The 25,415-nt window shown below is 40.4% G+C and overlaps 4 protein-coding genes across 6 annotated transcripts in view; 3 read left to right on the plus strand and 1 right to left on the minus strand.

The window, feature by feature from the left end:
* ppp3r1b (protein phosphatase 3 (formerly 2B), regulatory s1ubunit B, alpha isoform, b) overlaps positions 1–25,415 on the minus strand; it is a 38,364-nt gene that overhangs the window by 5,602 nt on the left and 7,347 nt on the right. Inside the window, exon 2 of the mRNA XM_054604741.1 lies at positions 23,722–23,761. Coding sequence (XP_054460716.1) covers positions 23,722–23,761 — 40 coding nt within the window. The remainder of the gene's footprint in view (positions 1–23,721; positions 23,762–25,415) is intronic.
* LOC129096084 (E3 ubiquitin-protein ligase TRIM39-like) lies at positions 1,075–5,041 on the plus strand. Its single transcript, XM_054604739.1, has 3 exons — positions 1,075–1,159; positions 2,613–4,236; positions 4,368–5,041. The coding sequence occupies exons 2-3, from the start codon at positions 2,626–2,628 to the stop codon at positions 4,380–4,382; spliced, it is 1,626 nt and encodes a 541-aa protein (XP_054460714.1). The 5' UTR covers positions 1,075–1,159; positions 2,613–2,625; the 3' UTR covers positions 4,383–5,041.
* Positions 5,434–10,272, plus strand: LOC129096085 (E3 ubiquitin-protein ligase TRIM39-like). The gene is made up of 3 exons (XM_054604740.1): positions 5,434–5,522; positions 7,678–9,358; positions 9,503–10,272. The coding sequence occupies exons 2-3, from the start codon at positions 7,691–7,693 to the stop codon at positions 9,515–9,517; spliced, it is 1,683 nt and encodes a 560-aa protein (XP_054460715.1). The 5' UTR covers positions 5,434–5,522; positions 7,678–7,690; the 3' UTR covers positions 9,518–10,272.
* LOC129096083 (E3 ubiquitin-protein ligase TRIM39-like) lies at positions 10,771–21,463 on the plus strand. 3 transcript variants are annotated; one of them, XM_054604738.1, is made up of 3 exons: positions 10,771–10,880; positions 13,851–15,495; positions 20,454–21,463. In XM_054604738.1, exons 2-3 carry the CDS (start codon positions 13,864–13,866, stop codon positions 20,595–20,597), a joined length of 1,776 nt encoding a protein of 591 aa, XP_054460713.1. In that variant the 5' UTR covers positions 10,771–10,880; positions 13,851–13,863; the 3' UTR covers positions 20,598–21,463. The 3 variants fall into 3 exon arrangements, with proteins under 3 accessions (XP_054460713.1, XP_054460710.1, XP_054460712.1); XM_054604735.1 differs by lacking the exon at positions 20,454–21,463 and adding an exon at positions 15,627–16,101 and having other exon boundaries at positions 10,796–10,880; XM_054604737.1 differs by lacking the exons at positions 10,771–10,880; positions 13,851–15,495 and adding exons at positions 17,962–18,077; positions 18,664–20,308 and having other exon boundaries at positions 20,454–21,447.

Below are 25,415 nucleotides of genomic sequence, written 5' to 3' on the forward strand. Positions count from 1 at the left end.
CGCGACCAAACTCACCTGGTTTCTTGTTCCTACTGGCCATTGTTGCTCAGAGCTAATGGTCTCTAACTGCACCAGTTAGGTTGAGCCTTGTGCTAGCGGACCTCCTGGTGCCGCGCTCTAAGCCCTAAACACCGGGTCATGTGACATCTCTTTCAACACTAATCACTCCGCTGATAGCCGTGGAGGTGGGGGGTGCATTGTGTTGGAAACCTGGAGGTTCACGGAGATAATGTACCCTGTCCTTTAAAAGAATCAAACATTTAAAGAGGTTTGGTTTCAAGGAGATACAAATATCCCAAAGCTCGTTGCTACAAACCATCAGCAGTTCAAACGTGATGACATCCATACGATACAACATGGCAAAGATTTCCTCATAAAAAGTCTTAAATTCAAAATTATTTCACTAATACAGATAGCTTAAAGTCACGTAGGAATAAAAACTGGGAATATCAGTGAACTTTTCTTATTCTTTAGTGCTTCTTCTTCCAGGTAACAACTCCAGGAACTTAAGTTCTTATCAAAAGAGTCATCCAACAAAAAATGTACTTTTAAAAGTACCAAAAAACAGGTTATTATTTTAAATTCAAAACAGTTATTGAGCACTGACCACCTTTCTTCTGTCTGACCACTTCCACATGACTCCCTGCTACACTGGAGCAACAAGAGGCCTCCATGTCGTCCACTAACTGGTATTATGACCCAGAAAGACCGCTAGATGGATCACAAGACAAAAGAATGATGAGCGCAAAGTTAATGTAAATTATTTTCTATCAATGTACCTTATAACAATAGTACAGTTTTGGCTACAGAGTATTCCTACTCTTCCACTTCTCACAAGGTACCCACAGAGCTCAGTGCTACCGCTCAAAGATAAACTCAAAAATAAATACCGCCTTCATCTCACCCTTGTATGACATTAAAATCATGTCTAAACATCAAAAAGATAAAACCTCACCAACAGATGATGCTTCAATAAGAGGAGGAGCTACACTGGAGAGAGGAGAGCTTTCACTTCACGCTCCAGAAGTGAAAGTTAGGTTTGTCAGAGAGGCAGACACACTGCAGGCGAGACAAGTCTCTGCTTTTTCTCTGAAAAACTATTCAAACTGACTTCATCAGGTTTTTCTCAACAACACAGCAGAGTCTCTTCAAAACACTGGTGAGTACAGCTGATCATATTTACACTTTCAACGACCAGGATTAACACAAGACTTCAGCTTTACTTCCATTCTTTTTTCTTCATACCTGTTAAATAGTTAACAATATAACTATGTTTGTTTATCCACAGTCCCTCTATACTAGGGGTCACCAACCTTTTTGAAACTGAAAGCTACTTTAAGGGTACTGAGTAGTACTACTTGTTATAAGGGCTACTTGTTTGATACAAACTTTCTGAATAACAAAGTTGCACAGATCACCTTTTAATAATAATAATAATAATAAATGTGAAGAGACGGTCTGATCACATGTCAATGTTAATGATTCCTCACAATAATTATTAACAATGATTTCCCATGGTAGGAAACGTATATTTAAACACGCAACATTATTTATTTCTGTTAATCGGTTTCAACATTTGAAAGTCAGAGTTATCACATCTCTGATATTTTTGTGAATATCTTTCTTGACAGTTTTGTCTGAATGAGCACATTTGTAGCATTTTCTTCAAAATTATTATATTATTATGTTACATTTTTGTACAAATTATCACTTCTAGCATTCGTTAGGAAATCATAAACTGTCACATCTTCAAATTGTTTCCCGTTTGTACTAACCACTACCTTTGTAGCTTCGGGGAAAGGGGGGGGGGGGGGTAAACCACATCTAGCTCCCCATCGTAGCTGCGCCTGCTTCCTTGTCTCAGCAAAGAGTGAGATGATGGTTTGTCTTGCGCACAATATAGAACTTTGACTTCAGACAAGGTCAGAGTTCATATATAGATAAAGCATTTTTGTTTTTAAAATGTTATATTAAATATTGTCATTTTGAAATCTACATTAATGCAAGTGTTTTTGATTCAAAAACAACAGCAACGCATTGAAATATAATGTTTAGACGGAGCTCCATGGTGACCAGTGCTGTTGTTAGAACACGCCTTGTGGGCGACTCACGTGGTCCCTGCGGGCGACCACCGTGTTGGCTACCTCTGCTCTATACAGAATCTCACTCTTATAGCTTTAAACAGTCTCAGGACTTTGGTAACTTGTAACTGAATCTCTGTGGCTTTAAGTTTAGTCTCACTATGACTTTCCTGCCTTTATGACTGTTTACTGACCACTTCCTCTAGTAGCTTCACATGAAAAGTTCTCCACCAGTAAACCGACGGGAAGTTATTAATGTGAAGCATCTAGGGGAAATGCTATGAGTTTGTCATTAAGTCAATAAAAAGTGTTGTACATAACAGCATGTGGACACATTTGTGCAGTTATGGCAGAAAAGTGACCTTGAGCTTGTGAGCCTGACTGTGATTAAGTCAAAACACAGTACAACAGATTCAAAAGTACTTTTACAAGTTTTCTATTTATACTAATAAGAGGAGAAACCATAATTGTTTCAAATAATTAATAATAAATACTGTATTTTGAATGCAATTATTGTCTTTTCTTCCACAGTATCTGTGTAGATATGGCTGCTGCAAACTATCACTCATCTGAAGATCAGTTTCTGTGCTCCATCTGTCTGGATGTGTTCACTGATCCAGTCACCACACCATGTGGACACAACTTCTGCAAACATTGCATCACTGAACACTGGAATACTAGTGACCAGAACCAGTGTCCAATGTGTAAAGAGGTTTTCAAGACAAAACCTGAGCTGCACGTCAACACTTTCATCTCTGAGATGGTTGTTCAGTTCAGACAGTCAGCTCAACAGAAAGCCAGCAGCTCAGAGCAACAGGTTGCAAAACCAGGAGAAGTTCCCTGTGACGTCTGCACTGGAACCAAACTGAAGGCCCTGAAGTCCTGCCTGGTGTGTCTGGCCTCCTACTGTGAGACTCACCTGACAGCTTCACTTCGGAAGAAACATCAGCTGATCGACCCTGTGGAGAACCTTGAAGGCATGTTGTGTACGAAGCACGATAAACCTCTGAAGCTGTTCTGTAAGACCGACCAGACATGTGTCTGCATGCTCTGCAGTGTTTTAGACCACAAGATGCACAAGTTTGTTCCTCTGAAAGAAGAATATGAAGGAAAGAAGGCCGAACTGGAGAAGACAGAGGCTGAAATTCCGCAGATGATCCAGAAGAGACGACTGAAGATTCAGGAGATCAAACACTCAGTCAACCTCAGTGAAGAAGATGCAGACAGAGAGAAAGCAGAAGGTGTTCAGGTCTTCACTGCTCTGAAGGAGTCTGTTGAGAGAAGACTGAATGAACTCATCAAAACGATAGAAGAGAAGCAGAAAACGACAAAGAAACAGGCCGAAGACGTCATCAGAGAGCTGGAACAGGAAATCTCTGATCTGATGAAGAGAAGCACTGAGGTGAAGCAGCTCTCACTCTCTGAAGACCACATCCACCTTCTCCAAAGCTTCCAGTCACTAAACATCCACCATCCATCACCCACCAAGGACTGGACAAAGGTCAGTGTTCCTCCAGCATCATATGATAGGAATGTGGTGAAAGCTTTGGTTCAAATGGAGGAGACACTCAGTGAAGAGATGAAGAAGCTGGTTGAAGCTGAGCTGAAGAGGATCCAGAAGTATGAAGTGGATGTGACACTTGATCCTGATACAGCTAATCCTCAACTCATCCTGTCTGATGATCTTAAACAAGTGCATCATTGTAATGCGAGGAAAAATCTTCCAGACAACCCAGAGAGATTCTCTTTTTGTAATTGTGTCTTAGCAGAGCAGAGTTTCTCTTCAGGCAGATTTTACTTTGAGGTTCAGGTGAAAGGAAAGACTGAGTGGGATTTAGGAGTGGCCAGAGAGTCGATCAACAGGAAGGGAGACATCACACTGAGCCCTCAGAATGGTTACTGGGCCATATGGTTGACAAATGGAAATGAGTACAAAGCTCTTGATGTCATTCTCCCTCTGAAGTCTCAGCCTCAGAAGGTGGGGGTGTTTGTGGATTATGAGGAGGGTCTGGTCTCCTTTTATGACGTAGAAGTTCCAGCTCTAATCTACTCCTTTACTGGCTGCTCCTTCACTGAGAAACTCTTCCCATACTTCAGTCCTGAATATAATGATGGTGGTGAAAACGCTGCACCTCTGATCATCACTCCTGTCAGAGTAAGACTTCTCTATTATATGAATCATCGGCAACACATTCATCTCTTCAAGCCTGCATCATGACATACGCGTTATGTGTAGAATAACATCTATTTAAACTCCTGTTAAACCCAATTTATTTTCCTTTACAGGGTCGAGATGTCTAGATGAACCAAGCTGTCATTGGGCGAGAGGCCGGGTACACCATGAACAGGTCAGCAGTTACCAACAGGGATGACATGGGGAAAAGACGGACAACTAGGAGAAAAATCAAGCCGGAACAAGGAGAAGATGCAAACCAGACACAGAAGGGAACTGGATGGCCAGCTGGTTTGGACCAGAATTCTCTCCCTGGGAGTCTTTTTTATACTAATGTGCCGACCGAACATCAAATATCCCAATCTGAATTACAAGTAGATAAAATCATTTTTTTTTGTTTGTCTTTTTGATTCATAGTCATTGAAAATATATTGCTGAATATTTCACTGTTTCATAAAGCTTCATTTAAGAGAAAGGCCTATTAGTGTGTTTAGAATACAGTATGTGTAATTGTTATACCATAAAAAGCAAATGGACAAAAGATAATTAATAGAATTCATGCAAGAAGTATTTTCTGTGTAGCTAATTTGTGTTTTTTGATTATTATTTTTTTTGTGGCTTATTATGAGCTTATGAGTAAAATGTAAAATAAACTTGTTGTTGAAGACAAAGTCTGATTAAGCAGTGCTACTACTTCCTTTTCTACGCTCATATGTATCCTTTATATCATATAGATTGACTATGTTGTAATTCTTTTATGTATTTCATTCTGAACACATGACGTCTATTGCACACACGACGGTTAAAAACACCTAAAAATATGTTTGTAATGTTTTTGATTATTTTCTATCAATGTACCTTATAACAATAGTCCAGTTTTGGCTACTTGTAGTACAGAGTATTCCTACTCTTCCACTTCTCACAAGGTACCCACAGAGCTCAGTGCTTCTCCTTGCACAAATACATTATTAATAATTAAGTTAGGTACAGTACCGCCTTCACCTCAGCCAGGTAACACCCTTGTATGTCATTCAAATCATGTCATGAAAAAGACAAAACCTCACAAACAGATGATGCTTCAATAAGAGGAGGAGCTACACTGGAGAGAGCAGAGCTTTCACGTCACACTCCAGAAGTGAAACTTAGGTTTGTCAGAGAGGCAGACACACTGCAGGCGAGACAAGTCTCTGCTTTTTCTCTGAGAAACTATTCAAACTGACTTCATCAGGTTTTTCTCAACAACACAGCAGAGTCTCTTCAAAACACTGGTGAGTACAGCTGATCATATTTACACTTTCAACGACCAGGATTAACACAAAACTTCAGCTTTACTTCCACTCTTTTTACTTCATACCTGTTAAATAGTTAACAATATAACTATGTCTGTTTATATTGTTAACAATATAACTATGTTTGTTTATCCACAGTTCCTCTATACTAGGGGTCACCAACGTTTTTGAAACTGAAAGCTACTTTAAGGGTACTGAGTAGTACTACTTGTTACAAGGGCTACTTGTTTGATAAAAACCTGAATAACAAAGTTGCACAGATCACCTTTTAATAATAATAATAATAATAATAATAATAATAATAATAAAAATGTGAAGAGACGGTCTGATCACATGTCAATGTTAATGATTCCTCACAATAATTATTAACAATGATTTCCCATGGTAGGAAACATATATTTAAACACGCAACATTATTTATTTCTGTTTCAACATTTGAAAGTCAGAGTTATCACATCTCTGATATTTTTGTGAATATCTTTCTTGACAGTTTTGTCTGAATGAGCACATTTGTAGCATTTTCTTCAAAATCACACCGGTTATATTTTTGCACAAATTATCACTTCTAACATTCGTTAGGAAATCATTAACTGTCACATCTTCAACTTGTTTCCGTTTGTACTAACCACTACCTTTGTAGCTTCGGGGAAAGGGGGGGGGGGGGGGGGGTAAACCACATCTAGCTCCCCATCGTAGCTGCGCCTGCTTCCTTGTCTCAGCAAAGAGTGAGATGATGGTTTGTCTTGCGCACAATATAGATAAAACATTTTTGTTTTTTAAAGTTATATTAAATGTAATTTTCAAATCTACATTAATGCATGTGTTTTTGATTAAAAAACAACAGCAATGCATTTAAATATAATGTTTAGACGGAGCTCCATGGTGACTAGTGCTGTTTGGACAAAAATCCACTATCCTTGAATATGTCATTTTTCAAAAATAAAGTTAAAAAAACAATTTAAGCATCAGGTAAATAAACTCAATGTAATATAAAAATACAAGAGAGAATCTCACTCTTATAGCTTTAAACAGTCTCAGGACTTTGGTAACTTGTAACTGAATCTCTGTGGCTTTAAGTTTAGTCTCACTATGACTTTCCTGCCTTTATGACTGTTTACTGACCACTTCCTCTAGTAGCTTCACATGAAAAGTTCTCCACCAGTAAACCGACGGGAAGTTATTAATGTGAAGCATCTAGGGGAAATGCTATGAGTTTGTCATTAAGTCAATAAAAAGTGTTGTACATAACAGCATGTGGACACATTTGTGCAGTTATGGCAGAAAAGTGACCTTGAGCTTGTGAGCCTGACTGTGATCAAGTCAAAACACAGTACAACAGATTCAAAAGTACTTTTACAAGTTTTCTATTTACAGCGGGTAAAATAAGTATTGAACACGTCACCATTTTTCTCAGTAAAGGTGCTATTGACATGGAATTTTCACCAGATGTCAGTAACAACCCAAGTAATAATGTGGGGCGGCTGTGGCGTAGTGGAGAGCAAGGTAGTTCTCCAATCAGAGGGTCGGAAGTTCGATACCCGGCTTCGGCAGTCGATGTGTCCTTGGGCAAGACACTTAACCCCAAGTTGTGGACTGGATGTTGCATGAATGTTAGTTAGAGTCTGATGGTGGCACCTTGCATGGTAGCCTGTCATCAGTGTGTGAATGGGTGAATGATGTGTAATATACTACTGATTGTAAGTCGCTTTGGATAAAAGCGTCTGCTAAATGGCTGTAATGTAATGTAATCCATACATACAAAGAAAACAGTAAGTAATGCACTCAACCGCCGTGGCCTGTATGCACTCTCACCACGCAAGACTCCATTGCTGAAGAAAAAGCATGTTGAAGCTTGTTTAAAGTTTGCTGCACAACATTTAGACAAGCCTGTGAAATACTGGGAGAATAGTCTGGTCAGATGAGACCAAAATTGAACTCTTTGTATAATACACACCATGTTTGGAGGTCAAATGGCACTGCACATCACCCCAAAAACACCATACCAACAGTGAAGTTTGGAGGTGGGAACATCCTGGTGAGGGGCTGTTTTTCAGAAACAGAAATCAACTGTTTCAAATACAAACAAATAATAAATACTGTATTTTGAATAAAATTATTGTCTTTTCTTTCACAGTATCTGTGTAGATATGGCTGCTGCAAACTATCACTCATCTGAAGATCAGTTTCTGTGCTCCATCTGTCTGGATGTGTTCACTGATCCAGTCAGCACATCATGTGGACACAACTTCTGCAAAAACTGCATCAATGAACACTGGAATACTAGTGACCAGAACCAGTGTCCAATGTGTAAAAAGGTTTTCAAGAGAAAACCTGAGCTGCACGTCAACACTTTGTTCTCTGAGATGGTCGTTCAGTTCAGACAGTCAGCTCAACAGAAAGCCAGCAGCTCAGAGCAACAGGTTGCAAAACCAGGAGAAGTTCCCTGTGACGTCTGCACTGGAACCAAACTGAAGGCCCTGAAGTCCTGCCTGGTGTGTCTGGTCTCCTACTGTGAGACTCACCTGGAGCCTCATCTGACAGCTTCACGTCTGAAGAAACATCAGCTGATCGACCCTGTGGAGAACATGGAAGGCATGTTGTGTACGAAGCACGATAAACCTCTGAAGCTGTTCTGTAAGACCGACCAGACATGTGTCTGCATGCTCTGCAGTGTTTTAGACCACAAGACACACAAGTGTGTTCCTCTGAAAGAAGAATTTGAAGGAAAGAAGGCCGAACTGGAGAAAACAGAGGCTGAAATTCCGCAGATGATCCTGAAGAGACGACTGAAGATTCAGGAGATCAAACACTCAGTGGACCTCAGTGAAGAAGATGCAGACAAAGAGAAAGCAGAAGGTGTTCAGGTCTTCACTGCTCTGAAGGAGTCTGTTGAGAGAAGAATGAATGAACTCATGGAGTCTGTTGAGAGAAGACTGAATGAACTCATCAAAACGATAGAAAAGAAAGAGAAAACGACAAAGAAACAGGCCGAAGCTTTAATCAGAGAGCTGGAACAAGAAATCTCTGATCTGATGAAGAGAAGCACTGAGGTGAAGCAGCTCTCACACTCTGAAGACCACCTCCACCTTCTCCAAAGCTTCCTGTCCTTAAACATCCACAACCCATCACCCACCAAGGACTGGACAAAGGTCAGTGTTTCTCCGGCTTCATGTGAGGGAAATGTGAGGAAAGCTGTGGTTCAGCTGGAGGAGACACTCAGTGAAGAGATTAATAATCTGTTTGTTGAAGCTGAGCTGAAGAGGATCCAGAAGTATGCAGTGGATGTGACTCTTGATCCTGATACAGCTCATCCTCAACTCATCCTGTCTGATGATGGGAAACAAGTGCATCATTGTTACGTGAGGAAGAATCTTCCAGACAACCCAGAGAGATTCTCTTTTTGTAATTGTGTTTTAGGAAAGCAGAGTTTCTCTTCAGGCAGATTTTACTTTGAGGTTCAAGTCAAAGGAAAGACTGAGTGGGATTTAGGAGTGGCCAGAGAGTCGATCAACAGGAAGGGAAAAGTCACACTGAGCCCTGAAGATGGTTACTGGGCCATATGGTTGAAGAATGGAAATGAGTATGAAGCTCTTGATGACCCCTCAGTCATTCTCTCTCTGAAGTCTCAGCCTCAGAAGGTGGGGGTGTTTGTGGATTATGAGGAGGGTCTGGTCTCCTTTTATGACGTAGAAGTTCCAGCTCTCATCTACTCCTTTACTGACTGCTCCTTCAATGAGAAACTCTTCCCATACTTCAGTCCCGATTATAATGATGAAGGTGAAAACGCTGCACCTCTGATCATCACTCCCGTCAGAGTAAGACTTCTTTATTATATGAATCATCGGCAACACATTCATTTGATGCGTTCATCTCTTCAAGCCTGCATCATGACATGCGCGTTGTGTGCAGAATAATATCTATTTAAACTCCTGTTAAACCCAATTTATTTTCCTTTACAGGGTCGAGATGTCTAGATGAACCAAGCTGACATCGGGCAAGAGGCCGGGTACACCATGAACACGTTTGACGGGGATGATAAGGGGAAAAGTCGGATAACTAGGAGAAAAAGAAGATGCAAACCAGACACAGAAGGGAACTGGATGGCCAGCCGGTTCGAACCAGAATTCTCTTCCTGAGAGTTTTATTCTTACTACACCAATGTGCCAACCAAACATCAAATATCCCAATCTGAATTATAAGTATTTTTTTTATTTATCTATTTGATGGGTAGCCACTGAAAATATATTGCTGAATATTTCACTGTTTCATAAAGCTTCATTTAAGAGAAAGGCCTATTAGTGTGTTTAGAATACAGTATGTGTAATTGTTATACCATAAAAAGCAAATGGACAAAAGATAATTAATAGAATTGATGCAAGAAGTATTTTCTGTTTGACTAATTTGTGTCTTTTGATTATTATTTCTTTTGTGGGAACTGATAACTTGGCTTATTATGATCTTATGAGTAAAATGTAAAATAAACTTGATGTTGAAGACAAAGTCTGATTAAGCAGTGCTCTACTTCCTTTTCTACGCTCATATGTATCCTTTATATCATATAGATTGACTATGTTGTAATTCTTTTATGTATTTCATTCTGAACACATGACGTCTATTGCACTTCTGGCCATCCTGGGAGAAGGAAACCTCTTCTGTTGCTCTCCCGGAGGTTTCTTCATTTGTTTTTCCCCTTTAAAGGTTTTTTTAAAGGGGGGGGTCCTTTTAAGATACAAGGGTCAAAGGACAGAGGATGTTGGATGCTGTATGGATTGTAAAGCCCTCTGAGGCATATTTGTGATACAAATAAATTAAATTGAAATGACTTGAGCACCAAACACTGAAGAGAAAAGCCTTGTTTACACACACGGTTAAAAACACCTAAAAATATGTTTGTAATGTTTTTGATTATTTTCTATCAATGTACCTTATAACAATAGTCCAGTTTTGGCTACTTGTAGTGCAGAGTATTCCTACTCTTCCACTTCTCACAAGGTACCCACAGAGCTCAGTGCTTCTCCTTGCACAAATACATTATTAATTATTAATAAGTTAGGTACAGTACCGCCTTCACCTCAGCCAGGTAACACCCTTGTATGACATTCAAATCATGTCATGAAAAAGACAAAACCTCACCAACAGATGATGTTTCAATAAGAGGAGGAGCTACTCTGGAGGGAGGAGAGCTTTCACTTCACGCTCCAGAAGTGAAAGTTAAGTTTGTCAGAGAGGCAGACACACTGCAGGCGAGACAACTCTCTGCTTTTTCTCTGAAAAACTATTCAAACTGACTTCATCAGGTTTTTCTCAACAACACAGCAGAGTCTCTTCAAAACACTGGTGAGTACAGCTGATCATATTTACACTTTCAACATCCAGGATTAACACAAAACTTCAGCTTTACTTCCACTCTTTTTACTTCATACTTGTTTATATTGTTAACAATATAACTATGTTTGTTTATATTGTTAACAATATAACTATGTCTGTTTATCCACAGTCCCTCTATACTAGGGGTCACCAACGTTTTTGAAACTGAAAGCTACTTTAAGGGTACTGAGTAGTACTACTTGTTACAAGGGCTACTTGTTTGATAAAAACCTGAATAACAAAGTTGCACAGATCACCTTTTAATAATAATAATAATAATAAATGTGAAGAGACGGTCTGATCACATGTCAATGTTAATGATTCCTCACAATAATTGTTAACAATGATTTCCCATGGTAGGAAACGTATATTTAAACTCGCAACATTATTTATTTCTGTTAATCGGTTTCAACATTTGAAAGTCAGAGTTATCACATCTCTGATATTTTTGTGAATATCTTTCTTGACAGTTTTGTCTGAATGAGCACATTTGTAGCATTTTCTTCAAAATCACACCGGTTATATTTTTGTACAAATTATCACTTCTAGCATTCTTTAGGAAATCATTAACTGTCACATCTTCAAATTGTTTCCCGTTTGTACTAACCACTACCTTTGTAGCTTCGGGGAAAGGGGGAGGGGGGGTAAACCACATCTAGCTCCCCATCGTAGCTGCGCCTGCTTCCTTGTCTCAGCAAAGAGTGAGATGATGGTTTGTCTTGTGCACAATATAGAACTTTGACTTCAGACAAGGTCAGAGTTCATATATAGATGAAACATTTTTGTTTTTAAAATGTTATATTAAATATTGTCATTTTGAAGTGTTTTTGATTCAAAAACAACAGCAACACATTGAAATATAATGTTTAGACGGAGCTCCATGGTGACCAGTGCTGTTGTTAGAACACGCCTTGTGGGCGACTCACGTGGTCCCTGCGGGCGACCACCGTGTTGGCTACCTCTGCTCTATACAGAATCTCACTCTTATAGCTTTAAACAGTCTCAGGACTTTGGTAACTTGTAACTGAATCTCTGTGGCTTTAAGTTTAGTCTCACTATGACTTTCCTGCCTTTATGACTGTTTACTGACCACTTCCTCTAGTAGCTTCACATGAAAAGTTCTCCACCAGTAAACCGACGGGAAGTTATTAATGTGAAGCATCTAGGGGAAATGCTATGAGTTTGTCATTAAGTCAATAAAAAGTGTTGTACATACAGTTGGGGAAATAATTATTTAATCCCTTGCCAGTTTTGTAAGTTTGCCCACTGACAAAGAAATGAACGATCTATAATTGTTATGGTAGGTTTATTTTAACATTGAGAGACAGAATATCAAAAAAAGAAATCCAGAAAATCACATTATATAAAAGTTATAAATTGATTTGCATTTGATCGAGTGAAATAAGTATTTGATCCCCTAACAAAACATGACTAGGTCAGAGGTCAGCTTCTTGTAGTTGGTCACCAGATTTGCGCACATCTCAGGAGGGATTTTGGTCCACTCCTCTTTGCAGATCTTCTTCAAATCCTGAAGGTTTCGAGGCTGTCGCTTGGCAACTCTAAGCTTCAGCTCCCTCCACAGATTTTCTATGGGATTAAGGTCCGGAGACTGGCTAGACCACTCCATGACCTTAATGTGCTTCTTCTTGAGCCACTTCTTTGTTGCCTTGGCCGTATGTTTTGGGTCATTGTCGTGCTGGAAGACCCATCAATGACCCATTTTCAGTGTCCTGGATGAGGGAAGGAGGTTGTTGCCCAGGATTTCACGGTACATGGCCCCGTCCATTCTCCCCTCGATGCGGTGAAGTCGTCCTGTCCCCTTAGCAGAGAAACACCCCCAACGCATAATGTTTCCACCTCCATGCTTGACGGTGGGGATGGTGTTCTTGGGGTTATAATCAGCATTCCTCTTCCTCCAAACACGGCGAGTTGAGTTGATGCCAAATAGCTCGAATTTGGTCTCATCTGACCACATTACCTTCTCCCAAGCCTTCTCTGAATCATTCAGGTGTTCATTGGCAACTTCAGACGGGCCTGTACATGTGCCTTCTTGAGCAGGGGGACCTTGCGGACGCTGCAGGATTTTAATCCATTACGGCGTAGTGTGTTACCAATGGTTTTCTTGGTGACTGTGGTCCCAGCTGTCTTGAGATCATTAACAAGTTCCTCCTGTGTAGTTCTGGGCTGATCCCTCACCTTTCTCATGATCATCGATACCCCACGAGGCCAGATCTTGCGTGGAGCCCCAGACCGAGGGCGATTGATGGTCATTTTGTGTTTCTTCCATTTCCGAATAATCGCACCAACAGTTGTCTCCTTCTCACCAAGCTGCTTTCCGATGGTCTTGTAGCCCATTCCAGCCTTGTGCAGGTCTACAATCTTTTCCCTGACGTCCTTAGACAGCTCTTTGGTCTTGCCCATGGTGGAGAAGTTGGAATCTGATTGATTGATTCTGTGGACAGGTGTCTTTCATACAGGTAACGAGTTGAGATTCAGAGTACTTTCTTAAAGTGAGAGGACTAATCTAACCGGTCTGTGGGAGCCAGAATTCTTGCTGATTGGTAGGGGCTCAAATACTTATTTCACTCAATCAAATGCAAATTTTATATTTTGTCTCTCACTGTTAAAATAAACCTACCATAACAATTATAGATCGTTCATTTCTTTGTCAGTGGGCAAATTTACAAAATCGGCAAGGGATCAAATAATTATTTCCCCCACTGTAACAGCATGTGGACACATTTGTGCAGTTATGGCAGAAAAGTGACCTTGAGCTTGTGAGCCTGACTGTGATTAAGTCAAAACACAGTACAACAGATTCAAAAGTACTTTTACAAGTTTTCTATTTATACTAATAAGAGGAGAAATCATAATTGTTTCAAATACAAACAAATAATAAATAATGCATTTTGAAAAAAAATATTTTCTTTTCTTTCACAGTATCTGTGTAGATATGGCTGCTGCAAACTATCACTCATCTGAAGATCAGTTTCTGTGCTCCATCTGTCTGGATGTGTTCACTGATCCGGTCAGCACATCATGTGGACACAACTTCTGCAAAAACTGCATCACTGAACACTGGAATACTAGTGACCAGTACCAGTGTCCAATGTGTAAAGAGGTTTTCAAGAGAAAACCTGAGCTGCACGTCAACACTTTGTTCTCTGAGATGGTTGTTCAGTTCAGACAGTCAGCTCAACAGAAAGCCAGCAGCTCAGACCAACAGGTTGCAAAACCAGGAGAAGTTCCCTGTGACGTCTGCACTGGAACCAAACTGAAGGCCCTGAAGTCCTGCCTGGTGTGTCTGGCCTCCTACTGTGAGACTCACCTGGAGCCTCATCTGACAACATCAGGCCTGAAGAAACATCAGCTGATCAACCCTGTGGAGAACATGGAAGCCAGGATGTGTACGAAGCACGATAAACCTCTGGAGCTGTTCTGTAAGACCGACCAGACATGTGTCTGCATGCTCTGCAGTGTTTTAGACCACGAGATTCACGAGTTTGTTCCTCTGAAAGAAGAATATGAAGAAAGGAAGGTCGAGCTGGAGAAGACAGAGGCTGAAATTCCGCAGATGATCCAGAAGAGACGACTGAAGATTCAGGAGATCAAACACTCAGTCGACCTCAGTGAGGAAGATGCAGACAGAGAGAAAGCAGAAGGTGTTCAGGTCTTCACTGCTCTGAAGGAGTCTGTTGAGAGAAGACTGAATGAACTCATCAAAACGATAGAAGAGAAGCAGAAAACGACAAAGAAACAGGCCGAAGACGTCATCAGAGAGCTGGAACAGGAAATCTCTGATCTGATGAAGAGAAGCACTGAGGTGAAGCAGCTCTCACTCTCTGAAGACCACCTCCACCTTCTCCAAAGCTTCCAGTCACTAAACATCCACCATCCATCACCCACCAAGGACTGGACAAAGGTCAGTGTTCCTCCAGCATCATACGATAGGAATGTGGTGAAAGCTGTGGTTCAGCTGGAGGAGACACTCAGTGAAGAGATGAAGAAGCTGGTTGAAGCTGAGCTGAAGAGGGTCCAGAAGTATGAAGTGGATGTGACTCTTGATCCTGATACAGCTAATCCTCAACTCATCCTGTCTGATGATCTTAAACAAGTGCATCATTGTAATGCGAGGAAGAATCTTCCAGACAACCCAGAGAGATTCTCTTTTTGTAATTGTGTCTTAGCAGAGCAGAGTTTCTCTTCTGGCAGATTTTACTTTGAGGTTCAAGTCAAAGGAAAGACTGAGTGGGATTTAGGAGTGGCCAGAGAGTCGATCAACAGGAAGGGAGACATCACACTGAGCCCTAAAGATGGTTACTGGGCCATATGGTTGAAGAATGGAAAGGAGTATGAAGCTCTTGATAACCCCGCAGTTCTTCTCACTCTGACGTCTCAGCCTCAGAAGGTGGGGGTGTTTGTGGATTATGAGGAGGGTCTGGTCTCCTTTTATGACGTAGAAGTTCCAGCTCTCATCTACTCATTTACTGGCTGCTCCTTCACTGAGAAACTCTTCCCATACTTCAGTCCTGAATATAATGATGAAGGTGAAAACGCTGCACCTCTGATCATCACTCCTGTCAGAGTAAGACTTCTCTATTATATGAATCATCGGCAACACATTCATCTCTTCAAGCCTGCATCATGACATACGCGTTATGTGTAGAATAACATCTATTTAAACTCCTGTTAAACCCAATTTATTTTCCTTTACAGGGTCGAGATGTCTAGATGAACCAAGCTGTCATTGGGCGAGAGGCCGGGTACACCATGAACAGGTCAGCAGTTACCAACAGGGATGACATGGGGAAAAGACGGACAACTAGGAGAAAAATCAAGCCGGAACAAGGAGAAGATGCAAACCAGACACAGAAGGGAACTGGATGGCCAGCTGGTTTGGACCAGAATTCTCTCCCTGGGAGTCTTTTTTATACTAATGTGCCGACCGAACATCAAATATCCCAATCTGAATTACAAGTAGATAAAATCATTTTTTTTTGTTTGTCTTTTTGATTCATAGTCATTGAAAATATATTGCTGAATATTTCATTGTTTCATAAAGCTTCATTTAAGAGAAAGGCCTATTAGTGTGTTTAGAATACAGTATGTGTAATTGTTATACCATAAAAAGCAAATGGACAAAAGATAATTAATAGAATTCATGCAAGAAGTATTTTCTGTGTAGCTAATTTGTGTTTTTTGATTATTTTTTTTTTTAAATGGCTTATTATGAGTTTATGAGTAAAATGTAAAATAAACTTGTTGTTGAAGACAAAGTCTGATTAAGCAGTGCTCTACTTCCTTTTCTACGCTCATATGTATCCTTTATATCATATAGATTGACTATGTTGTAATTCTTTTATGTATTTCATTCTGAACACATGACGTCTATTGCACTTCTGGCCATCCTGGGAGAAGGAAACCTCTTCTGTTGCTCTCCCGGAGGTTTCTTCATTTGTTTTTCCCCTTTAAAGGTTTTTGTGGGGGGGGTCCTTTTAAGATACAAGGGTCAAAGGACAGAGGATGTTGTATGCTGTATGGATTGTAAAGCCCTCTGAGGCATATTTGTGATACAAATAAATTAAATTGAAATGACTTGAGCACCAAACACTGAAGAGAAAAGCCTTGTTTACACACACGGTTGTATTTTGTTACAGTTACAGGTTAATGTACTCCTTCAGATATCAGGCCTGGTTGCTTTGGCGACACCCCCTGGTTACTGGTGGAATCAGCAAGCGTGGTTTAATACAACAGCAAACACTTGTTAAGCAACTGCTCGGTAAGAACTACAGCAAAAATAGATCTCTTACGCTGTCAGACTAGGTTAAAATAATATTTCATTTCATCTCTGTGAGAAGCAGATTTAGGTATAAAGATATACGTTTCTATAGATGTAGATGTCACACCATCAGTGACCTGTAAAGCAACAGCCAAAGCCAGGACATCAGCGCCATCTCTTTTTAATTCACTGCCCGGGAAACACGACACCTCCGACATGTTGCTCAGCCACGGCGCTGATCCGTCTGAACAGGCAGCGCCGGCTGAGAAACGCCAGAGATGTACGGTCGACTCCACGGGAGGCCAAGATCGACCGTCAACCAAGAGCCTCGTAATAAACATGGAACTATACAAGAAGATAATCTAGTTCAAAGTTAAAGCAGATAACGGAGTACAAACTGTTGTCATGTCGAAATGGAAATAAATTGGACAATTTTCTTCTAATGTTTCTTTACTCATGCTTCAGTAGAAGGCATGTCAAGCCAAATTTAAGAAGTTCAATTAAATTGTAAAATGGTATCCAATTAAATTTAAGCACCATAAAAATCTCAGTGCAAAGTTCATAGTAATATTAGTTGCAGAACAGCAACAGCAAAACGCTTTCATGTATGCTTCCTGGTGTTATGGCACAGAGCGACCACTAGATGGAGCACAACACAAAGCATGGAGTTGGTGTATTGTTAACCAAACACTGATATATGTGAAAACACTGTTTGTGACACACGTGTGCAGGATGACCGCTCACGTTGACCAAGAACAAATAAAGTGTTTGTAAATGGTGATCCATTAAATAGTCCAACAATCACCATACTATATTTCATGGACTTTTCCTGGAACTGAAAAAAAAACAACAACAACAACAACTGGATAAATATGTCAAATGATTTCTGTTCTGATCTTTGCAATGATGTAACATTATCAGCTTTTTATTTATCATACCTAAAAACATGTTTGTAATTTTTTTGGATTGCTTTCTATCAATGTACCTTATAACAATAGTCCAGTTTTGGCTACTTGTAGTGCAGAGTATTCCTACTCTTCCACTTCTCACAAGGTACTTACAGAGCTCAGTGCTACCGCTCATAAAGATAAATTAAAAAAAAAGGTACCGCCTCCACCTCAGCCAGGTAACACCCTTGTATGTCATTCAAATCATGTCTAAACATGAAAAAGATAAAACCTCACCAACAGATGATGTTTCAATAAGAGGAGGAGCTACTCTGGAGGGAGGAGAGTTCCCACGTCACACTCCAGAAACGAAAGTTAGGTTTGTCAGAGAGGCAGACACACTGCAGGCGAGACAAGTCTCTGCTTTTTCTCTGAAAAACTATTCAAACTGACTTCATCAGGTTTTTCTCAACAACACAGCAGAGTCTCTTCAAAACACTGGTGAGTACAGCTGATCATATTTACACTTTCAACATCCAGGATTAACACAAAACTTCAGCTTTACTTCCACTCTTTTTACTTCCTACTTGTTAAATAGTTAACAATATAACTATGTCTGTTTTTCCACAGTCCCTCTATACAGAATATCACTTTAATAGCTTTTAGCTGAATCTCTGTGGTTTGGAATTTAGTCCCACTCCTACTTTTCCTGCTATTATTACTGTTTACTGATCGCTTCCCACAAACTGCTTCCTCTATTTCCACTAGTTGCTTCACATTAAAAGTTTTCCACCAGTGAACTAGCGGGAGGCTCTTAATGTGAAGCATCTAGGGGAAATGCTATGAATTGTATCATCAAGTTAGCAGAGCGCTGTTAGCAGTGTTGTTCTTAAACAAAAAGTGTTGTACAGAACAGCATGTGGACACTTTTGTGCAGTTATGGCAGAAAAGTGACCTTGAACTTGTGAGCCTGACTGTGATTAAGTCACAGCCAGGCTCACAAGGGGGGGGGAATCCAAATAGTTTCAAATACAAACAAATAATAAATACTGCATTTTGAATAAAATTATTGTCTTTTCTTCCACAGTATCTGTGTAGATATGGCTGCTGCAAACTATCACTCATCTGAAGATCAGTTTCTGTGCTCCATCTGTCTGGATGTGTTCACTGATCCGGTCAGCACATCATGTGGACACAACTTCTGCAAAAACTGCATCACTGAACACTGGAAAACTAGTAACAGATGCCAGTGTCCAATGTGTAAAAAGGTTTTCAAGAGAAAACCTGAGCTGCACGTCAACACTTTCATCTCTGAGATGGTTGTTCAGTTCAGACAGTCAGCTCAACAGAAAGCCAGCAGCTCAGAGCAACAGGTTGCAAAACCAGGAGAAGTTCCCTGTGACGTCTGCACTGGAACCAAACTGAAGGCCCTGAAGTCCTGCCTGGTGTGTCTGGTCTCCTACTGTGAGACTCACCTGGAGCCTCATCTGACAGCTTCACGTCTGAAGAAACATCAGCTGATCGACCCTGTGGAGAACATGGAAGCCAGGATGTGTACGAAGCACGATAAACCTCTGGAGCTGTTCTGTAAGACCGACCAGACATGTGTCTGCATGCTCTGCAGTGTTTTAGACCACAAGATGCACGAGTTTGTTCCTCTGAAAGAACAATATGAAGAAAGGAAGGTCGAGCTGGAGAAAACAGAGGCTGAAATTCAGGAAATGATCCAGAAGAGACGACGGAAGATTCAGAAGATCAAACACTCAGTTGGCCTCAGTGAGGAAGATGCAGACAGAGAGAAAGCAGAAGGTGTTCAGGTCTTCACTGCTCTGAAGGAGTCCGTTGAGAGAAGACTGAATGAACTCATCAAAACGATAGAAGAGAAACAGAAAACGACAAAGAAACAGGCCGAAGACGTCATCAGAGAGCTGGAACAGGAAATCTCTGACCTGATGAAGAGAAGCACTGAGGTGGAGAAGCTCTCCCTCTCTGAAGACCACCTCCACCTTCTCCAAAGCTTCCCGTCCCTAAACATCCACAATCCATCACCCACCAAGGACTGGACAAAGGTCAGTGTTCCTCCAGCATCATATGAGGGGAATGTGGTGAAAGCTGTGGTTCATCTGGAGGAGACACTCAGTGAAGAGATGAAGAAGCTGCTTGAAGCTGAGCTGAAGAGGGTCCAGAAGTATGCAGTGGATGTGACTCTTGATCCTGATACAGCTCATCCTAAACTCATCCTGTCTGATGATTGGAAACAAGTGCATCATGGTGATGTGAAGAAGAATCTCCCAAACAACCCAGAGAGATTTTCTCATGACTATTGTGTTTTAGGAAAGCAGAGTTTCTCTTCTGGCAGATTTTACTTTGAGGTTCAAGTCAAAGGAAAGACTGAGTGGGATTTAGGAGTGGCCAGAGAGTCGATCATCAGGAAGGGAAAAGTCACACTGAGCCCTGAAGATGGCTACTGGGCCATATGGTTGAAGAATGGAAAGGAGTACAAAGCTCTTGATGACCTTGATGTCATTCTCCCTCTGAAGTCTCAGCCTCAGAAGGTGGGGGTGTTTGTGGATTATGAGGAGGGTCTGGTCTCCTTTTATGACGTAGATGCTGCCGCTCTTATCTACTCCTTCACTGACTGCTCCTTCACTGAGAAACTCTTCCCTTACTTCTGTCCTGAATATAATGATGGTGGTGAAAACTCTGCACCTCTGATCATCACTCCTGTCAGAGTAAGACTTCTTAATTATATGAATTCCCGTTCCATAGGCAACACATTCATTTGATGCCTTCATCTCTTCAAGCCTGCATCATTGTTATGTGGGGAATACGATTTATGTGAACTGCTGTTAAACCAACATTTATTTTCCTATACAGGGTCGCAAGCGGTTGGAGATGAACCAAGCTGTCATTGGGCGAGAGGCTGGGCACACCATGAACTGGTTGCCAGTTACTAACAGGGGTAAAATGAGGAAAACTAGGAGAAAAATCAAGCTGGAACAAGGAGAAGATGCAAACTAGACACAGAAGGGAACTGGATGGCCAGCCGGTTCGAACCAGAATTCTCTTCCTGTGAGTTTTACTCTTCGTCCACTGGAGCAAGAGTTAACTCTAAGACGAATGTGCCAACCAAAGAGCATACATCCCAAGCTGAATTATAAGTAGATAAAATATTTTTTTTTCGTAGCCACTGAAAATATATTGCTGAATATTTCACTGTTTCATAAAGCTTCATTTCAGAGAAAGGCCTATTAGTGTGTTTAGAATACAGTATGTGTAATTGTTATACCATAAAAAGTAAATGGACAAAAGATAATTAATAGAATTCATGCAAGATGTATTTTCTGTGTAGCTAATTTGCGTTTTTTGATTATTTTTTTTTGTGGGAACTGATAAGTTGGCTTATTATGAGCTTATGAGTAAAATGTAAAATAAACTTGTTGTTGAAGACAAAGTCTGATTAAGCAGTGCTCTACTTCCTTTTCTACGCTCATATGTATCCTTTATATCATATAGATTGACTATGTTGTAATTCTTTTATGTATTTCATTCTGAACACATGACGTCTATTGCACTTCTGGCCATCCTGGGAGAAGGAAACCTCTTCTGTTGCTCTCCCGGAGGTTTCTTCATTTGTTTTTCCCCTTTAAAGGTTTTTGTGGGGGGGTCCTTTTAAGATACAAGGGTCAAAGGACAGAGGATGTTGTATGCTGTATGGATTGTAAAGCCCTCTGAGGCATATTTGTGATACAAATAAAAAATAAATTAAATTGAAATGACTTGAGCACCAAACACTGAAGAGAAAAGCCTTGTTTACACACACGGTTGTATTTTGTTACAGTTACAGGTTAATGTACTCCTTCAGATATCAGGCCTGGTTGGTTTGGCGACACCCCCTGGTTACTGGTGGAATCAGCAAGCGTGGTTTAATACAACAGCAAACACTTGTTAAGCAACTGCTCGGCAAGAACTACAGCTGCGGCAAAAATAGATCAGGAGCATAGAAATAGCAGAGCAGAGGGAAAAAAATGAGTTTCTGCCCAAGCATCCAGTGAGCAACATCAGCCGATTGGCTAGAATGGCAGCAGCTTGTTCTTCAGAAGCGGTAAAGGAAACTAGGGAGACACAGCTATGTGGGGTGGACTCTGGAGGAGGGTTGACGAGTACTGAGGGCGGTTTTTCATCATGCTAACGTGTCTCCTCGATTCCTATCCTCAACTCCTCTCCTTGCCTCTTAGTCCCGCCCACGGGGGATGCGAGCTGCGGGCGGCGAGGAAGAGAGGAGTCGAGGCTAAAAGGCATTTAAAAAGATGGAGCCGTCATATTTAAAGCGACGTCAGTTCATTGTGATGCCTTTGTACCTTTAAATGTAAATCAACAAGGCAGCTCTGATTTTTTTTTTTTTTTACAGAGAATCCAGCTGCACTGAACTGGACTGGACGGGTGGCTAGTCGAGGCGTGGCGTGGCGTGGCGTGGGGTGGGCATAAATATCCCTGAGAATGCAAATTCCAGCAGTTGACTGCGTAAAATAGAGATCTGTCAGCAAGACTGAAACCGGGCACTCGCGTCTCCCCCGTTCCGGGTCTGTCAAACCAGCCACCTCTCCAAATCCTCCCTTAAGGTTCGGTGAGCGCTGAGACACCTGAGAGTCGGTGGTGTGACTTCTTGCCACAAGGCGGGGGCGACAAAAGTCCTCCGCAGTAAACAAGAGACACCTGTGTGAACCATTGCCTCGGTCAAACGTTAAGGTCGGGTCGTGCTCACAGATTAGAAAAAAAACTAAAAAGATTTGCGATCTACTTTCCAGGTCGCAAGAGTGTTTTTTTTTTCTGGGAATCAACGAGAGGCAGGTCTCTGAGATCGGAGGGCCGAGACGGTGCACATGTTATTAATCTTAACCGGGTCACCCCCTCCTGCAGGGTCAACCCCCCCCCCCAACAGTCTTTAACACCTTTCTTAACAGCTCATTAGGACGCAGGCACCCCCCAAACCTCCCACTCACTCAGCAAACCTATCCGATACCAGCAACGGGTGACGTAATTCTTTAAAAGACCCAAGTTCAGCTTACACCCATCTTCCTGAGGTGGGTGCTGCTCAAAAAGTAGGTCCAGCCATTACAGTCGTTATTTTCTCATTAAGCTTCAAGCTTTTTCCCTCTCTGGAGTGGGAGGGTCAGAGCAAAGCTCCCCCAACTAATTAAAACTGGGATATTGTCGAGACTAAAAATAAACAAGGTTTTCCCTGCAGCCCTGACAATGACCTTTACAGAGGGATGAGGCATTTTTAGCCTCGGAGTGCCGGGAGTCCGTGTCAGACTGCCAGGAGAGGCCTGCAGAAGAAGGTGCAGCATGTGGTGACGTTTACATCCATTACATGCTGCACCCTCACATCCCAGACCCGGTGTGAGCACCTGTGGCTCCTCCCCTTTACGATCACTATCCGATCACGTAGGGTAATCGAATTAAAACACTTTTTTGAGTTCTGTGTACATTGTGTATGTCGTAACAAGTATTGGAACCTGTCCGGCGTTGAAAATTGGCAGATAATGCTTCATTAGATTAGATTAGATTTCTTTGATCAGAAACATTCAGATTTAAACCTTATTTTGTTAATTCCACATTTTATTTTTTAGCTGTTTGACAATATTATGCACTGAATTTGGTGTTTGACTTGGTTGTGTTTATGTTGTCGAGTGAATAAAAATCTTTGTAGGAAAATAAGTTTGTCCTTGGTGTTTGTGTTTTGTAGTATAATTCTGATACTGCATCAGTAACAGAAAATATACATTTGTTAAGGCCAATTCTGAAAAGAAAGAAAACCACATAACATCCTTTTGATCCGGCATATGCAAAGTCATTGTGTTTCGCATTATGAGAATAAACCATTTCAGTAGCTCGGCTCAGGAAAAGCTTCAAGTACTAAATGGTTTATTCAAAACTAAATCTACACTCAGATTTTTTAGTGATTTGCTTAAGAACAGATTGTTAGAAACCTTTTCATATTCAAAATAAATAAATATAACATAGAAATCGCTTTTCTTAAACACCACAACTGAAAATGATAAACCCACACACACACACACATAAGCATATTTAAAAGTTAAGGGAAAAGGGAAATATTGGTCACTGACTGATTGATACTTACAGTGCGAGCACATGTCCAGGGCATAGCTGGCTTCATTTCCCTGAAAAAGAGAGAAAGATTGTCAATAAAACAAAGGGCTCCATATTAAGGCGACTGATTAAAAACAAATAGGAATATCTTTGTCATTTTTTTACCAAAAAGGGGAAAAATGTGTATTAAATCCCAATGATATACTGTATTTAACAGTTCTCCATGGACTGGGATATTTATAATTTATCTGTAAGCTCAACTGAAATGTAAAAAAAAAAAAAAAAAAAAAAAAACACAGATGAATTGAACTGTTCCGTGTCCCGTTCTTAGCTAATTGTTGGTGCTCTTCATTATGCATGAGCGACAGAATGATCTGGACTCTGAAATCTAGGCCAACACGCCGCCTTGGTTTGCCTCCTCTCATCTCTCGAGGACTTGAATCAGGCTTCTCGACCGAGGCTGCAGATCCATATTTACCAGCATTGTCAACCTTCAAAAGAGAGCAAATCCTCACATTTGAGAAGCTGCATTTGACATATTTGCATGATCAAAGACTATTCACTGATGAACAGAGCAGTTGTTGATTTATGTATTACTGATCAACTAAACAATTATTCAACTGATAATTTCAGCCTATTGTTTTTTTCTGAACAAAGCAGTATGCATTGTAACAAGTGTGGCTTTTATGTGCTGGATACAGGGATTTATTAAATGTAATTACACTTTTTAAACCGTAGCTTAAAGAGCAACATTAACTCGAAATCACATCAACAGTTTATGTGTGAGGTTTGTGAGGCTTTCAAGAACGTAATAACTACAATCTCACGCTGAATTTAAAAAAACACTGAGCCAAGTGTCTCAGATTTTGGGGCTTCCAAAGTTTACTTTCCGACTCTATGACGGTGTTATTAAAATAATACAATGCTGTGGCTTATTCTGTCTTAACAAGATGTTTCTGTTGGATATCTACTTTCATGAGTTAGCTTCTTTTTCTGTTTAAAAAAAACAAACAAAAAAAGGCAAATCCCTGCATGGAGAATATATAAAAGTATGTAAGTATACTTAGAAAATAAAATATGACAGAGTATTAGAAGTTAAATACCTCTAATGTATTAAAATGTCCCCTGTGACTGTTACTACTAATATTATATAATTAGCTTATAATACTTGTGTATTTATATCAAAGCAGGATTTTATGTTTCTGGAGGTGGAGCTCATTGTGAAATAACATTAATACATTGATCGATTGGTTTGCAAAAATAGTGATAAAGGCCGTCACAGTTATGCAGAACTCAAAGTGACACCTGCACAATGTTTGTTTTTCCAACGCACAGCCTTAAATCTAAAGATATTAGAGGTAAGTTTACTGTCACATGAATGAAGAAAAGCTGTAGATTAATTTAGAGACTAGAACGAGATAATATTTGGTATCTTGGCTTAAACAATTAAATGATAATCAGAGAAATTATCGATTTTTTTTATGTGTCGGCAGATTAATCGGTTAATCGTTTAACTCCTGTAATGTAGAGTGAAATATGGAAAAAATAAAATAATGAAAGATTATTTCCGGAGGGAGGAACTGAGTCATTTGGATCTTGAACACATGCCATTTTCTGCAAAAAAAAATGACAGCAAAAAAAACCAACATCGTTCCAAAAAAGGCCATTTTGTTTTCCTCAATCATTTTCGCTCCAGAGTTAAATTATTCCGTTTGTGAGTTTGAT

This window comes from Anoplopoma fimbria, chromosome 9, assembly GCF_027596085.1.
Source record: "Anoplopoma fimbria isolate UVic2021 breed Golden Eagle Sablefish chromosome 9, Afim_UVic_2022, whole genome shotgun sequence".
In the NCBI taxonomy this organism is placed as follows: domain Eukaryota; kingdom Metazoa; phylum Chordata; class Actinopteri; order Perciformes; family Anoplopomatidae; genus Anoplopoma; species Anoplopoma fimbria.

What these genes read in the sequence shown, in the direction of transcription:
- LOC129096084 (XM_054604739.1), top strand. Translation starts at nt 2,626, where the DNA reads ATGGCTGCTGCAAACTATCACTCATCTGAAGATCAGTTTCTGTGCTCC.
- LOC129096085 (XM_054604740.1), top strand. Translation starts at nt 7,691, where the DNA reads ATGGCTGCTGCAAACTATCACTCATCTGAAGATCAGTTTCTGTGCTCC.
- LOC129096083 (XM_054604738.1), top strand. Translation starts at nt 13,864, where the DNA reads ATGGCTGCTGCAAACTATCACTCATCTGAAGATCAGTTTCTGTGCTCC. An exon ending in TGATCATCACTCCTGTCAGA is followed by an intron (nt 15,496 to 20,453) that starts GTAAGACTTCTC and finishes TTTCCTATACAG; the next exon opens with GGTCGCAAGCGGTTGGAGAT.